Genomic DNA, 16534 nt, shown 5'->3' with positions numbered 1-16534 from the left:
GTCACAAATTTGTCAGCTGGCAAATATACAAAAAATGACTATTTTGTCTGACCAACTTTATTGTATTTTTTCAATACAAAGAAATTTAGAATTTGATGCCTGCAACAATAACAAAAATTAGAACAATTTAAAAGAATTTTTTAATAGAATTTTCTAGTTTGACCATTTTGATACAGTGCACATTAAACATTAAGCAGGTAAATTGGTAGCATGTCTGAAAAATCCAGAGAAGTCTTTGTTATATAAGAAAGAAAGAAATGGGTGTATTAACCTAATTGCATCTCTACCCACATTACCAATAACAAAATACATCGATCAGCCATAACATTAAAACCACCTCCTTGTTTCTACACTCACTGTCCATTTTATCAGCTCCATTTACCATATAGAAGCACTTTGTAGTTCTACAATTACTGACTGTAGTCCATCTGTTTCTCTGCATGCTTTGTTAGCCCCCTTTCATGCTGTTCTTCAATGGTCAGGACTCTCCCAGGACCACTACAGAGTAGGTATTATTTGGGTGGTGGATCATTCTTAGCACTGCAGTGACACTGACATGGTGGTGGTGTGTTAGTGTGTGTTGTGCTGGTATGAGTGGATAAGACACAGCAGTGCTGCTGGAGTTTTTAAACACCTCACTGTCACTGCTGGAATGAGAATAGTCCACCAACCAAAAATATATCCAGCCAACAGCGCCCTGTAGGCAGCGTCCTGTGACCACTGATGAAGGTCTAGAAGATGACCAACTCAAACAGCAGCAACAGATGGGCGATCGTCTCTGACGTCTCTTTACATCTACAAAGTGGACTATTAGTATCTAATAGGGTGGACAGTGAGTGGACACGGTATTTAAAAACTCCAGCAGCGCTGCTGTGTCTTATCCACTCATACCAGCACAACACACACTAACACACCACCACCATGTCAGTGTCACTGCAGTGCTGAGAATTACCCACCACCTAAATAATACCTACTCTGATGGGGTCCTGACCATTGAAGAACAGCATGAAAGGAGGCTAACAAAGCATGCAGGGGAAACAGATGGACTTCAGTCAGTAATTGTAGAACTACAATGTGCTTCTATAGGGTGTCCCAAAATTCACGCAAGAAGTAATTTTGATAGAGAACACAGGTTTTTAATTAAAAATTGTAAATTTTTTATTGATTCATAAAGTATACAGTATAGGGTTATGTATGGAATAGCATATCGGGTAAATGGCCTCCACGGCTTTGCTGGCACATACGCACTCTTTTGTCGAAATTTTCCATGACCGCTTTGCATAAATGTGGCTGAATTTCGTTGATACAGCGCTCAATTTCCTCCTTCAAGGCGTGGGTGGTCGTGGGCTTGATGGCATAAACCTTAGACTTCAAAAAACCTAAAAGATAAAAGTCCAACGGCGTTAAATCGCATGATCTGGGCGGCCAATTCTGATCACCAAAACGGGAAATTACACGACCAGGAAATGACTCATGCAGTAATTGAATTGTTTCTCGGGCTGTATGGCATGTGGCACCGTCTTGTTGAAACCACATGTCGTCCACATCCATATCTTGCAATTTAGGCACAAAAAGCTGGATTATCATGTTGCGATAGCGAGCACCATTAACTGTTATTGCCTGACCAGACGCATTTTCGAAGAAGAATGGTCCGATGATGCCTCCAGCCCAAAATCCGCACCAAACAGTGACACGTTGTGGATGCATTTGTTTCTCAACAATCACTCGTGGATTTTCTGAACCCCAAATGCGACAATTTTGACAATTAATGAAGCCATCAAGATGAAAATGAGCCTCATCGCTGAAGATGACTTTGTTCGAAAAATCGGCATCCACTTGTTGTTGTTCCAAAATCCATTCAACAAACTCTCTTCGCTGTGCGTGGTCAGTAGGCTTCAGTTCTTGACTCAATTGAACTTTGTAAGCATGAAGATTAAAATCTTTCGTGAGAATACGCTGTAGAGAGCTTCTGGAAATGTTCAATTCTTGACCACGGTGCCGAATTGATGTTCCTGGACTCTCAGCAACACTCTCACGAACTGCTTCGATGTTTTGTGTTGAACGACTTGTTGAAGGACGGCCAGAGTGTCTAAGATCACTAATTGATCCAGTCTCCCTGAATTTTTTAATTAATCTCTTCACAGTTGATGAAGTTAAATCACTATTCCGACTATATTTTGTACGAAAATTGCGAACTGTAGCTGCCAAACCTTCATTATTTTTAAAATATTGCTCAACAATGAAAACGCGTTGTTCTTTCGTGTAGCGCTCCATTTTTAATAACCCTGAACTGTGAGCTGTCACGCTGTCTTTTTTTTTTGTTGGCAACACTGTACCGCACAAATGGTGCCAAATTCAAATCTTGCGTGAATTTTGGGACACCCTTTATATGGAAAGTGGAGCTGAAAAAATGGACAGTGAGTGTAGAAACAAGGAGGTGGTTTTAATGTTATGGCTGATCAGTGTATATAAAAAATACCCCTCTGTCCTCTTGCCAACCAAAAACTGCAGACTGCCAAAGAGCTTGATTAAACATACTTACTATTTCTGGTCTGTCCTAAACCACACACAACTTTACTAAATAGTAATTCAAATGAGTGTACTACCCATGGCACAGTTATGACAGATTTACTATTTGATTAAAAAAGACTCCACACTGACAGTGAGGAAAATAGAGCTGTGCCAGCTGTGCTTACCTGAATGATGACCAGAGTGAGCTGGCACTGCAGCAGGAAGAGAAAGCATTTGCGAATCCCATAGGTAGTGTGCCTGGCCTATAAAGAACATGCAAGCATACACAACCTCCATTTAATATTTCATTTCACATTGTACCTGTTATATCTGTTACTAATTGTTATTCATTTCACATACACAATATTATGCAGAATTTTTGTGCTTTTATGTAGATAAGTAAATCACACCTGCTCTATGAGTTTGACCATGCTGAAGCTCTCGCCCTGGTGTAACGAAACAGAGCAGCCAAGGCTGTTGAGTCGAGCACTAAGGCGCAGCGGGGTCAGCTCTTCCCATTCCTCATTTACACCACAGCCCGTCCCATAGCCAAATGTCTCCCATGAGCACCGAGACGGGTACAGCGGGTTTAGAGAGATACTACATGAAAACCACAGAAGTTCAACAACACATTGCACACTATGTACTAAATTATTAACTAGAAAAGGCAGGCTGGCCCACCTGAGGTCACTCTGTAAGAACAGGCAGCTGTTGCGGTAGTTAGCTGAGCTCCCCAAACAGCATGTCACTTCTCTGTTCTCCTGCATAATCTTCATCATCTCACACATGGCTGCAACACACACACACACACACAAAAACCAAAAACATCCTTTAACTTGAAACTCACAATATCAACAGGCGGTCACTTGTGTTGTAAAATAACAAGAATTTAGGCTTTACAATTACATTTAAGGTTTTTAGCGGATGCTTTTATCCAAGTGTGACCAAATCACGCAAGCAATTGAAAGTAAACAGCTTTACTCAAGGGCCAAACAGTGCTAAATTCGGTTAGACAATCATGTCTGTGTACACAGAGTCAAACCACAGCTTTCAGCAGTAAGGTAAGCGGCACCACCTCACTCCATAGAAAACAATGGCACAGCCAGTGCAGAAGTGGTTTTGCATTGTATCATGTGAATGATTAGCAATTACAAAAGCTCTACACATCACAGCCAGAGAACAGACTCACTTTCTGGGGTGCAATCAGTGAAAAGAGGTACAAGCAGAGGCACATTGTCTATGTTCTTCAGGTGAGGACGAACCTGATGGATACCTCGAGGCAGTTTGGCCTACAAGCGCAGAGAAAAATCCATTAGTGTTTAATAGATGCTTAAACATTAAAACACTTTTCAGGTTAAAGGCAAAGAAAGAGGTTACAAACTCGGTTGCAGTCAGCCAACACATCACTCTCTGTAGCCTGGAAGCTGGCCAGATCTGACTGACCTTCATCCTCGGCAAGTAATGGTCCCTCAGCATCGTCCTGAGAATCTGTGCACATAAAACGTGACATGCAGGCCTTATTCTCTTACACACTGACCACAATGAGAAGGACTAGATGAGAACATATAGCGCCTTTTGGCAACCAACACCAGAATTAGCATTGGCGCAGAACCAAAGATAGCCCTATAGAAAAGCACATCACCACTGTGGAGCATAGTGGTGGATATGTGACGATGTGGGGCCTGTTTTTTTTTTCTTCCCGAGGTTTAAGGCAACTAGTTTAGATACCCTTTTTATAGACTACATCACATACTAGTAGATGTTAAATGAAATATTTATGGCCATCTCAGATCTCTGACCTAAAACTTAAGACAAAACCTGTAGGATGAGCATGGACTTTGGAATCTGAAGGATCTCAGACACCTTGCCATGTGTTCTACATTATAGTCTCATAAAGCATAAAAGGGTAAGACTTTAAGTCATTATCAAGGGGTACAAACAACTGTCGTACACACAGATTGGAGAAATCTAATTTAGAAATCTAAATTTTAATAGGGTTGAGGTCAGGCCACTGCAGTTCCATTACACCAAACTTGTCATGGGCCATTTTATTTGACTTTGATTGTACACAGGGGCACAGTCATGCTAGAACACAAAAGGACCTTTCCTCAAATGATTGCTGTAACTTTAAAAGCAGGTCATTAATTTCATTTGACTTTTTATATTTGCTAGCAATGGACATGGCTCAACTGCCACACTATGACTCAATAATGTGGCAGGGGGTCCACATACCACTGGCCATATACAGTAGTATTTAGAATTAATTAATACACCGATCAGATGAAACACATAGACAAACAGCATACCTGGCAGTAGGTCATCACGTAGAGAGCCTGCCTGGCTAGGACTGGACGGAGGTCCTTCACCAGGGCTATTACCATTAGGGGTCAGAGAAATGTGACAGTTCCAGCCTGTTTCCAAACCCATCTTTTCCGCAAACACCTAGCAACACACGTCACATTCCGCAGCATTTAAAATACCAATCTAATAAATATCAGTTTTAAGCATTAAATATATGCTTTTCAGCCCTATCTCACCTTGCTGCGCAGTTCATCCTCCCGGGAGAAGTAAACAAAGCGGATACAAGCTCCAACCAGATTTTCGATCAGGCGAACTGTATCTAAACGAGCCTGGAACTGTGATGATACCATGCCCATAAAGATCTGGCCACTCAGGGCCTGAACACAGTCTTCCTTCTCCAAGCCCTCTCCAATGCCCTCTGAAACAGACACACACAGGAACAAGGTAAAAACTGATAGTATTCAACATCCTGAAAAAAAAATCTTGTAATGCCCACTATTATTGCTCATGTATGTCAGCAACCAATAAGTCATTGCGTCTTAAAAATAGCGCAATAAATAATCATAAATAAACAGATGAAACGCCTTTACTTGTCAAATATACATATACATGTCTGTAGTACAATTGAATTATTTAGGGCCTAGTTCGATGGCCCAACAACAGATGCATGGCAGAGCCAGGAATCAAACCCACAATCTATCGACTAATTGCCCAAAGCTCTACTCACTAAGCTACCACTGTCTCTTTGGACTCGTCAAGCAGCTATAGCTCATGTGTCATGATTAAGCAAATAAGCAAGCTTAGGAAGAAATGCTAACTACTCTATTTTGTATACGTAAGCTAACAGATGCCTCCAAGATGGCCAGTGTTGCTCTGATTTACAGTGTCGAAAAAAAATCTTACACCCACTCAGAACAAACTACAGCTAAATAAAAAACTACAAATACTGTTCTCTGAAGTAAGTAGAATTTAAAAAAATAAAAATAAAAAAATCCCTCACATCTGCAAGTGTAAAAATGGTCTGTAAAAAAAAAAAAAAAAAAAAAACAATTAATGAATGAAGAATGATCTGTACTGGTTGCTCCCATTAGGGGTCGCCACAGCAGATCATTTATCCGCATATTTGATATGCCACAGTTGTCATGTCTGATGCTTTTCCTCTAGAGAGGTTCATGGTAACATCATGTGCCTTCTGTATTTTGTGAGCCCAGCCTGGGATTCAAACCCTAGGAACTCAGGCACTGCTGTTAAAGCACCAAAGCTAGGTGAAAAATTGGGTGATTGAGAAAATAAGCGTGGTGCTACTCAGGAAGCTGATCTTCTGGTCTTTGGAGCAATTTCCCAACCTGCAATGTCCTACTGAGTGGATGAAAGCAAAAACTAACCTGGTTAACTAACCAATCTGGTTAAATTTTGAGTGATTTCTGCTATATAGAAAAACAACCATTAATCTAGTCATTGTTGTCCAACCTGGCTTTCAATCTGACATACACTTTAAACTCAGTGATGCATAGTTTGCAGTCCTACTTGTGAAAGTTTAATGAACAGAAATGAAACTCTGCCTTCTTTCATACCATCTGAGCTCCAGCTGTTACGATGGCCACTGTGTTTGATGGGCATGGTGCTGGGCAACTCGACCCCGGAGAAGAGCGAGGGGCCGGCTGCTAGTTCCACACACTTCCCATTTAGCTGGTTTGATAGCTCCACCTGCATGGGTTTGTAGGCAAAGGCGGAGCAGTAACCTGAAAGACAGGCACGCTGGTAGAAATCCAGAATTTTCTTCCTAAGGGGGGAAAAAGGAAAAGCAATATGCGTTTATTTATTAGGATTTTAACGTCATGTTACATTCATGACACGACAGGTAAGTACTGCTTACACAGGATTTATTCGCTCAAGTCTTTAATATCAAACACAGTCACGGACAATTTTGTATTTCCAATTCGCCTCACCTGCATGTCTTTGGACTGTGGGATGAAACCGGAGCTGACATGGGAAGAACATGCAAACTCCACACAGAGGGGAGCCAGACCACTTCACCTGGGAATTGAACCCAAGACCTTCTTGCTGTGAAGTGACAGTACTTGCCACTGAGCCAATGTGCCACCCAAAAGCAATATGCGTGTATGTGTCTGAGAGAAAGCAGTAATAAATAATAAAATGTATGGCATGGCTCTACCCAGCAGATCAGAGCACAGACTGGCAGAGCATGTGGTCGTGTGTGCATTTTGACCTGTCAGAGCCAGACAGAGGGTAGATGTCTGCGCCGTCCCAGAAGTCAGTGCAAGCCTCCAGGATTAGATCAGCTGAGCCATGGGAGAACATCTGTACATTGTCTGAAAGGAAAATGGAACATAAATAACTGCACAGAAAAATTCTAAAACCTAGGAAATACACAGAAAGAGACTGGCATTCTCACTAGTGGTGTTGTCACGGACTAGCAGGCTGATCAAATGGCTGATGGGTGGCTGGCGCTTGATGATATGGTGCAGGCGGCGTGGAAACAGCTCTCTGGCATTCTCTCCACAGGGCAACTGGTACAAGGCCAAATGATTCTTCTGCTTAAATAGTTCTCTTGCTCCCGGAGTAAAACCTAAACCAGGAGATACAGCGTCAAATAAAAACATTATACCACATTTACCGAAAAAAAAGACCAGGTACATTTTAAACAAATAAGACCATAATATTTATTTATTTATTTATTAGGATTTTAACGTCATGTTTTACATTCTTTGGTTATATTCATGACAGGACAGGTAGTTACTGGTTACACAAGATTCATCAGTTCAAGTGTCAATCAACCTAGATTACTTGTTTTATTTCCCTCACACCTTGTTAATACATGAATTCTAATTACCTATGAGGCGGGAGAGCTCACAGAGGCCCCAGGGCACGTTGACAGGAAGCACAGCACCATGGCTTTCCTGCAGTGCCAGGTTGGAGAGGTGGTCTGAGAAGCTGCACAGCTGCTGTGTGACTGGAGCATTGCACAAATTCAGCATTATGTTCAGACCCAGTGGCTTCAGTGATGGGAGGTAGGCCTGCCAGCTGGAGTCATCAAACTGAATACTGACAGGGTTCTGCTGGTCCTGAGACAGACTCAACATCTCCATGTGATAGTCACATACAAAGTCCTCGGCCTCACATAGATCATCAATCGCACATAGCTGAAATTTTACACATAAGCATACAAACACACACAGTTTTTAGGACTTTCATTACTTATTACAGTGTACATCAAAAATATCTTTTATATTTACACTGATGAGCCAAAACATTTGAACCACCACAAAAATGTTTATTTTGTAAACACTGAGCAGATCACGGTCAGAGATTATAAATGTTAACCTAATAGTAGTTACTCATAGTACATGTCTTGAATGCAGCAGATATGATCAGGCATAAAGACCTGAGTGACTTTGATAAGGGCCAAATCATTATGAGCAGCCAAAACACCCAGAGGTGGCAGTGGTCTGAGGCGGGACAAGCCACAAACCGCCGCCAGGTAGTTGGAAGGCCAAGACACATCGATGCCAGAGGACATGAAGGGTTTATGTCTGGTACAGACCAACAGAGACACTACTGTGGCTCAAATCGCAGATCATTTTAATACTTGTGATGAGGTGAATATGTCTCAACACACAGTGCATCAAAGGCTTCTGTGTATAGGGGATGCATAGCGGCAGGCCAGTCAAAGTGCTCATCCTAACTCTTGTCCACCATTGAAAGCCCATACAGTGGGCTCACTGGCAATTGAACTGAACATCAATGCAATGTCAGAAAGTCGACCAGTCAGGCGCTCAAGTAGCGCAGCGGTAAAACATGCTAGCACACCAGAGCTGCTACCGGCAGGCTAGGCGCCTAAGCAAACAATGACTGGCTTGCTGTTCAGGTGGGGTGCCGGTGGGAATTCCTCCTAACTAATGCAATTACAACCTTGCTGTGGTGCCTGCACAGAGACAGGGGATAATGGGATCAGTGCATGACTGTCTCTGCGCAAAGACGAGCCACATATGAACTTGCCTCTTGCAGGTGAAAAGACGCAGTCGGAGGGGGTGAGTGTTGGTCACAGCTCTGCTCAGAGTGGAGGTCAACATCAGTAAAGAGGAAGCGTAATGCAATCGGGTAATTGGAAATGACTAGATTGGGAGGAAAATTGGGGGGAAAATGCAAAAAAAGTAGTAGCAGTAGTCCACAAAATCCTGTTCTCTTAAGGACCATGTTGACAACCGGGCATGTGAGCATCATTCAGACAAAAGAGATGGCACCAGGATGAAATTGAAATTGAAGGAGATGCTAGTAATTTCTTGGTACCAGATATCACAGGATTCCTTCAAATGTCTAGTGGTGTCCATACCTCAGTGAGTCAGGGCCTTTCTGACAGCACACTAGTCAGGTAGTCCTAATGATTTGGCTTATCAGTGTATGTAAATTTTCTGGGGGGTTTTATCAGCATCACCAGTTATACCTGTGCACTCTCCTCCTCTCCGCCCTCTGCATCATGGCTGAAACTGACGTTGGAGCCAGATGGGTGCTTTGAACGTGTGCTTTGGGTGCCTCGACGAATCTGGTGTGTATCAGAGGAGCGTACCGTGTCATGTGACATCTCCTCCTCATTAGCTAGGTAAAAGGCAGGTTCAAATGCAGCTGCACTCAAAAGAGCCTCACCTTCCTGAGCCTACAGGGAATCAAAACAGATCCCAGGTTAAAACATTTAACCTGATATACAATTACATTTGCTAAAGAAATCATAAAAAGAAAAAGTGAAATTTTAAAAATCTTGCACTTTGTACACTGGCCACCTGTTCTGGATAAAGGCATAAAGCTAGGGGTTCATGGTTATAAGAGATTTGTGGTGATCAGATATGTTGGGTTTGTCATTCTGCCTCTCAAATATGCTTGCTCAGGTTTGTTGATAAAAGAAGAGATGGGAGCTGATGTCCCAAGAGAGCCCTCATAGCTGTTGTACCTTCTAATTTTTCCTTTTAGTTATTGCTGAATAATTATAATATAAGGATGTAGGATGGTTTCTTTGTGGCTGGGTAAGTGGCCAACATAAGGAGTAAAGCAGATCATATTTAATCTGACAGTTTTTATGCTGGATGCCCTTCCTGACGTAAGCCTTTTATTTATTCAGGCTTGGGACCAGCACTGATGTGTGTCTTCCTAATGGCTAAGGTAATCTAGGTAAAAAATATACATATAGCAGCCAATATTAACACATTTGGTGGTGGCGATTCACATAAAAGTCCAGTTCCCAGCAGGCCAGGCACCTATACGGACTGCTTTATTAACGACCTCTGCTGGCTGATCGATGGCGCATGCACAGTGAGACAGGAGATAATGGAGATCCGCGTGTGACACTCTGTGTGCAATAAAAATCTCTACATGAACCCGCCTGATGCAGGTTAAAAAGAAACGGTCGGCTACTGTGCGTGATAGTCACAAGTCTCCTCGGTCAGGAGTGGAGGTCAGCAAAGAAGAAAATGTGTAATGGGATTGAGTAATTGAATATGACTAGACTGTGAGGTAAATCGAGAAAAATTGCACTAAAAAGGGTCCAGATTTAGATTTTGTCAAATTAAATGATTTAAGACGTGCTCACTTCATCTCTGTCATCCTCTCCTTCTGTACGACAAAATGAATTATCAGACAGGTCATCTCTCAAGTCATTCTGGCTGGTGTGTGGTGGCTCGACACGGCCACTGAAGAACAAGACCTTTTCTGGGCTGGGGTTGGGCCAGGACAAGACACCCTGCTTATCCACACAGCATAGTACCTGTAATCACAATCCACATACACCAAAAAGGTCAGAAAATGACCACTTAAGTGACCAAAACTCTAAACTCAGACTAATTTCAAACGCATTTTTTGTTTTAACAGTTTGGTTTACAAAATAAAAGTCATACTACACACATGTCGGTCAAGGGGCAAACTTAAATCACTATTGCACTATTAAGCAAGAACACTACGAGAACCCTGATATCAATATTTAGAATCCTTTCATGTGTAATACATTTTCATGCACTTACTGTAACTGAGCCCAGGTTACGCAACAGGCTTGAAGTATAGCACAGCGTCTGAGACTCTCCTTTTAGAACATCCACAAAGTATCTCCACACACAGCGCAGCATCTCCTAAACACAGCCATAAATTCACACACAAAACAGTTTGGGATTGGATTAAAGTTTTCTGAACTTACACATACATGTACAGAAATACATAGCAAAACAAATCAGAGACAATTAGACTGGGATTGTACAAGATGCATGGCTTTGAATAAGTGTGTGCATGCAGATGTGGTGTGTGCAGAACTGGCATGCGTTCCTTCTGTGCAGCTGGAAAAAACAGAAGAGATCCCCTAGAAGTAAGAACAGTGCTAAAAACACCTTTTGCCAGCAGAGAAATAAATCAGACCGCATCTGAGAATACTACAATACATAGTATCAGGTCAATGCACTATCAGTAGTGTCATTACTGTTCTGAGAGGTGGCACGGTGGCTCGATGGGCAGCACTGTTGCCTCCCAGCAAAAAGGTCCTGGGTTCGATTCCCAGGGGGAGCAGTCTGGGTCTTTTCTTTGTGGAGTTTGCATGTTCTCACCATGTCTGTGTGGGTTTCCTCCAAGGGCTCCGGTTTCCTCCCACAGTCCAAACACATGCAAGTGAGAAGAATTGGAGATATAAAATTGTCCATGACAATTTAATTGTTTGACATTAAAAGATCGATGAATCTTGTGCAACCAGTAACCTGTCCAGTCACGAATGTAACCAAAGTGTGTAAAACATGACGTTAAAATCCTGATAAATAAATAAATACTGTTTTGAGTACAATAATTTGATACAGACAATGTGGTTTGGGACATTTATTTATTTATTAGGATTTTAGCGTCATGTTTTACACACTTTGGTTACATTCATGACAGAAACAGGTAATTGGTTACTGGTTACACAAGATTCATCAGTTGAAGTCTTTAATATCAAACACAGTCACGGACAATTTTGTATCTTCAATTCACCTCACGTGCATGTCTTTGTGCTGTGGGAGGAAACCAGAGCTCCCGGAGGAAACCCACGCAGACACAGGGAGAACATGCAAACTTCACACAGAAAGGACCCAGACCACTCCACCTGGTAATCAAACCCAGGACCTTCTTGCTGTGATGGTTTGGGACACAGAACCTAGTTTTAAATGCATATCTGTGTAGGACTCATACTAATTCAAATAGGGATTCCAATCAATCATTATGAATGTTCTCATAGCCCATGTCTAAATCAAACACCTGTACGTTATTATTTGTAATTAGTGGCAACAGAAGAGCCACTAAGAGTTCTAAAGGTTTAAATCAGATCTGGGCTTACAAATAGAGAAGGTTATAGTTTTACGTGAAGCCAGTCATTAGGAGGACAGATTTCAGTGGTCCTAAATCTGGATAAATAGTAGGGTTGTTTCAGTAAGGGCATCCGGCGTAAAAACTGTGGCAAATCAAATATGCTGACAAACGATCTGCTGTGGTGACCCCTAATGGGAGAAGTCGGAAAAAATCATCAGTACATAGAAAACACATGAGGGCTTGTGTATTAAGCAACAACCATTGCACAAATGTGCATAAGTTTAACAATACTTAATGATTTAGAGAATACCAGATATAATTAATAGTTTGTGCCACGTATTGCTGACATCTCCGGCGCATTTCAATGTAGCGGCAGGGTTGCTTTCATGATTTCATGATATCTGCTATATGGCCAAAAATATGTGGACATCTGTGAACGTCCAAAACCATTAATAAGGTTAGTGCCAATTTGTCAGACCTATTACAGCATCCAATGTTCCAGGAAGCCTTTTCAAAACATTGTACTGTGAGTCTGAGAGAATCTATAGAGTGTCTATAGAGGTGCTGATGTTGGCGTGGCTCACAACCGACACTCTAACTCAATCAAAAGCTGTTCAGTGGGCCTGAGGTCAGGGCTCATTGCAGGAGTTTATCACCACACTCATCAAACCATGTCTTTAGTGAAAACACTTTGGGCACAGGGGCACAGTCATTATACCTTTTACCAATAAATGTGGTTAAGGCACCTAAATTCAATAATTAGACCTACGTTTACAACTGCCTTTTAGCAGTTTTGTGTTCTGTGATTTTTCTGTATTTGTACTTGAATGAGTAAAAGTTACTCATTTATCACTAAAAGAAATGCAAGGCTTTTTAGTAAGTTGCTTTAGATGAGGAGTGGCTGCTAAATTCTCTAAACGTGTTTTTTGTCTGTATGAAAATTCCAGTCTGTGGTGATTAGAAAATGCTGCATGTGCAGTAGAGATTATTCTAAAGCAACAAATTATGCCTTTAAAACATGTATTTACCATCAGGCGTAGCTTCTAGGTTTAGAATGAACAATCCCTCTGAAAATGAGCACTGACTCTGCATTTTAGGTTTAGAATGAACAATCCCTCTGAAAATGAGCGCTGACTCTGCATTTTAAAAGTCAAGTCCTCATTCAAGCAGGTAAAATCGAACTGAACATGCTTAACCAACATAGATATATGTAAAGCAGTGCTGCTGTAGATTCTGCTGAACATGTTTTCCAAAATCATATTTAAAAAATAAAAGCTTCATGCAAAGATTTACTATTTACATTACCTCAAAGTACTGTGATGACAAAGAGCTCATTTGAATGTAGTCATCACAGATAGTACATGCAATAGCAAGAGTAGTGCATGCTAACATGCATGCTGTCAACAGAACATAAGCCAAAATAAATAATGTTTAAAAGTAGAGATGGGACGATCGATCGGCTATGAATCGGTATCGGCCGATTTTTTATGAAAATATGCTATCGGCGATCGGCGATATTTCCTAAAAGTAGCCGATTCGATCGTGTGATATATAAAGACCATGTTAAGTTAACAGCTCAGTGGATTGATCCAGACTTTGAGCTACGAAGCACCAACCATCACATCGCCATTCATCAACAATCGTACAGAAACCATCGTGAAAGCTCTTCATGACCTAAAATAACATCATTAACGTTGTGCATCATACATACGATGTAATTTTGCTGATTGTAATATTTACTTTAAAAAGATAATTCAACCCGGTCACATCTGAGTCGATTCTATCAGCACGTTATATAAACTCCTGGTTCACTTTGGTAAATCGTAAGCGGTTCTTACTTGTGATGTAGATGAGAACAGAAAACGTTACAGAGCCAATCAGAGGCAAAAGTTTATTCATTACCAAATTCGTTAGTTCAGGATCATCTGCTGAACTTTTAGCTCCTTAGACGGAACGAGTCTGACGGTCGGTTACAGATCTGTGGTAATAGCAGTTTAATTAAGCTTTTTAATGAAGCTTTTTAATGTAAGAGAGTCACACAGAATGTTCTGTAGTAGCTGGTGTTTATTTAAAACCACGACATTTAATTAATAACAGTAAACACGGAGAGATAACTGAGAAGAGAAACTTACGCTTCGCGAAAAATGACTCGTGAATCAATGAATCACTTATAGCGATACCGATACAGTGAACAAAGCGTCTCTTCTAAAGGCGCACACACACACACACACAAACACGCGCGCGCGCTGCTCCGGTTTATCTTCACTGTGAGGCTCTTTTTAAGTTTATTTATTTTATTTACTGCTAACCCCCCCCCCCCCCCCCCCCCCCCCGATCGCAATCGGCTATCGGCAGATGTCCCTGAAAGGAGATCGGAGATCGGAATCGGTGCCAAAAACCCCGATCGTCCCATCTCTATTTAAAAGCCAGCAAGTGAAATTCCTGCCTTTAGTAGGACAACATGATTCAAGCAAGTTTGGAAGATGAATTAAACACTACAGGGGCTAAAGGTGTGTAATTAAAAAAAAGCTTGTTTTGTTGTACAGACTGCAGCATGATGTCTTACAGTCTAACAAATATGGTAAACAGAGAGTTGTGTGTATGTCTATAAAGCAATGGCTTTAAGTAAAAGCAAAAAAACGCTATATATTTGTGGTGGTGCTATTAAAGGCAGGAGAGAGACGGATCATGACCAGCTTGCAAAGAACATGAAAACTGTGGGGGTAAAAAGAAACACAGAAAATACCTGAGAGGACACCACTTCTGTGTAGCTGCTTAGAGTGTCCTCAGAGAACTTAGCAAGCTGAGATGAGAGAAAAGGTGGTTTAAATCTAATTTTAAAGTGCCCGAGTTGCTGCTTGTGACATTACCTTTTTATCTTAAAGCACACGTGCCTTCTTAGTGCTGCCTTTAGACTAGCTTAGGAACATTTAGCATGATTAAAGAGGCACAGCCATTTAACTATTCACTCGATAATTATACGTTCAGCAAAAAATGGTAGTTTGTGGTGGTTTTAAGATAAGCAATGGTTTAGTGCTACAGTGTAATACTGAGTACATATTCCAGACTTCTTTGTGCTGATTTGGTTGTCTTTCACAAGATGCTAAATTACTGTTTGTACTTAAAATGATGGAGAGAAGTGTATATGTAAGCTTCTTTTTCATGACCGGCTATGTTTGGCTATGTCTGAAAGGAGAAGGACTTGTCAATGTGCTCTCGGTGCCAGGCCCAGGATTGAATTTTGGCGGTTCTATCGGCCAACCGGGAATCTACACAGACACGATTGGCTATGTCTAAGGGGAAGGATGGCCGAAGCCCTGTGGAACTGGGCTCGTCATGATTTTTTTACTAAAGTCTTTTTCAACTGGGCTGCAGTCTAGCTTTGTCAGGGGTGCCGTCAAAATTATTCTGATGATGCTTTTAAAAATAAAATAAATGAATAGTTACACAATTTATCAAGAAAATGTAACTGCTGGGGTCAGCGTAGAACTATGTAAAGGCTGAAGTAAATAGCCAAACACTATAACTATAGCCATAAACGTCATCAAGTGGTTGTGTGTATCGTCTCAGGCTCGGGTTTTCACTGATTTTCCACTGAGGTTACATTTACCCCACCCCATGTATGTGTGTGTTGCAGTGAGGTGACTTGAGGTGAGAGTTTGAATACTTACTAAATACAGTGTATCACAAAAGTGAGTACACCCCTCACATTTCTGCAAATATTTTATTATATCTTTTCATGGGACAACACTATAGAAATAAAACTTGGATATAACTTAGAGTAGTCAGTGTACAACTTGTATAGCAGTGTAGATTTACTGTCTTCTGAAAATAACTCAACACACAGCCATTAATGTCTAAATAGCTGGCAACATAAGTGAGTACACCCCACAGTGAACATGTCCAAATTGTGCCCAAAGTGTCAATATTTTGTGTGACCACCATTATTATCCAGCACTACCTTAACCCTCCTGGGCATGGAATTCACCAGAGCTGCACAGGTTGCTACTGGAATCCTCTTCCACTCCTCCATGATGACATCACGGAGCTGGTGGATGTTAGACACCTTGAACTCCTCCACCTTCCACTTGAGGATGCGCCACAGGTGATCAATTGGGTTTAGTCCATCACCTTTGCCTTCAGCTTCCTCAGCAAGGCAGTTGTCATCTTGGAGGTTGTGTTTGGGGTCGTTATCCTGTTGGAAAACTGCCATGAGGCCCAGTTTTCGAAGGGAGGGGATCATGCTCTGTTTCAGAATGTCACAGTACATGTTGGAATTCATGTTTCCCTCAATGAACTGCAGCTCCCCAGTGCCAGCAACACTCATGCAGCCCAAGACCATGATGCTACCACCACCATGCTTGACTGTAGGCAAGAAACAGTTGTCTTGGTA

The 16534-nt window shown here is 41.5% G+C and overlaps 1 protein-coding gene across 2 annotated transcripts in view; it reads right to left on the bottom strand.

The window, feature by feature from the left end:
* Positions 1-16534, bottom strand: part of tmem94 (transmembrane protein 94) — a 38856-nt gene that overhangs the window by 8758 nt on the left and 13564 nt on the right. Inside the window, exons 11-25 of one of the 2 annotated variants that reach the window (XM_063002927.1) lie at positions 14888-14944; positions 10842-10946; positions 10415-10588; positions 9278-9487; positions 7667-7976; positions 7229-7402; positions 7043-7145; positions 6387-6595; positions 5049-5230; positions 4818-4953; positions 3893-3999; positions 3701-3800; positions 3193-3301; positions 2922-3111; positions 2697-2774 (exon numbers count right to left, since the gene is read on the bottom strand). In XM_063002927.1, coding sequence (XP_062858997.1) covers positions 2697-2774; positions 2922-3111; positions 3193-3301; positions 3701-3800; positions 3893-3999; positions 4818-4953; positions 5049-5230; positions 6387-6595; positions 7043-7145; positions 7229-7402; positions 7667-7976; positions 9278-9487; positions 10415-10588; positions 10842-10946; positions 14888-14944 — 2244 coding nt within the window. The remainder of the gene's footprint in view (positions 1-2696; positions 2775-2921; positions 3112-3192; positions 3302-3700; positions 3801-3892; positions 4000-4817; positions 4954-5048; positions 5231-6386; positions 6596-7042; positions 7146-7228; positions 7403-7666; positions 7977-9277; positions 9488-10414; positions 10589-10841; positions 10947-14887; positions 14945-16534) is intronic. The other variant, XM_063002928.1, reaches the window with a different exon arrangement.

This window comes from Trichomycterus rosablanca, chromosome 10 (assembly GCF_030014385.1).
Source record: "Trichomycterus rosablanca isolate fTriRos1 chromosome 10, fTriRos1.hap1, whole genome shotgun sequence".
Lineage (NCBI taxonomy): Eukaryota > Metazoa > Chordata > Actinopteri > Siluriformes > Trichomycteridae > Trichomycterus > Trichomycterus rosablanca.
Note: the sequence above shows the minus strand (reverse complement) of the source record. Positions and strands in the feature narration are given on the sequence as shown.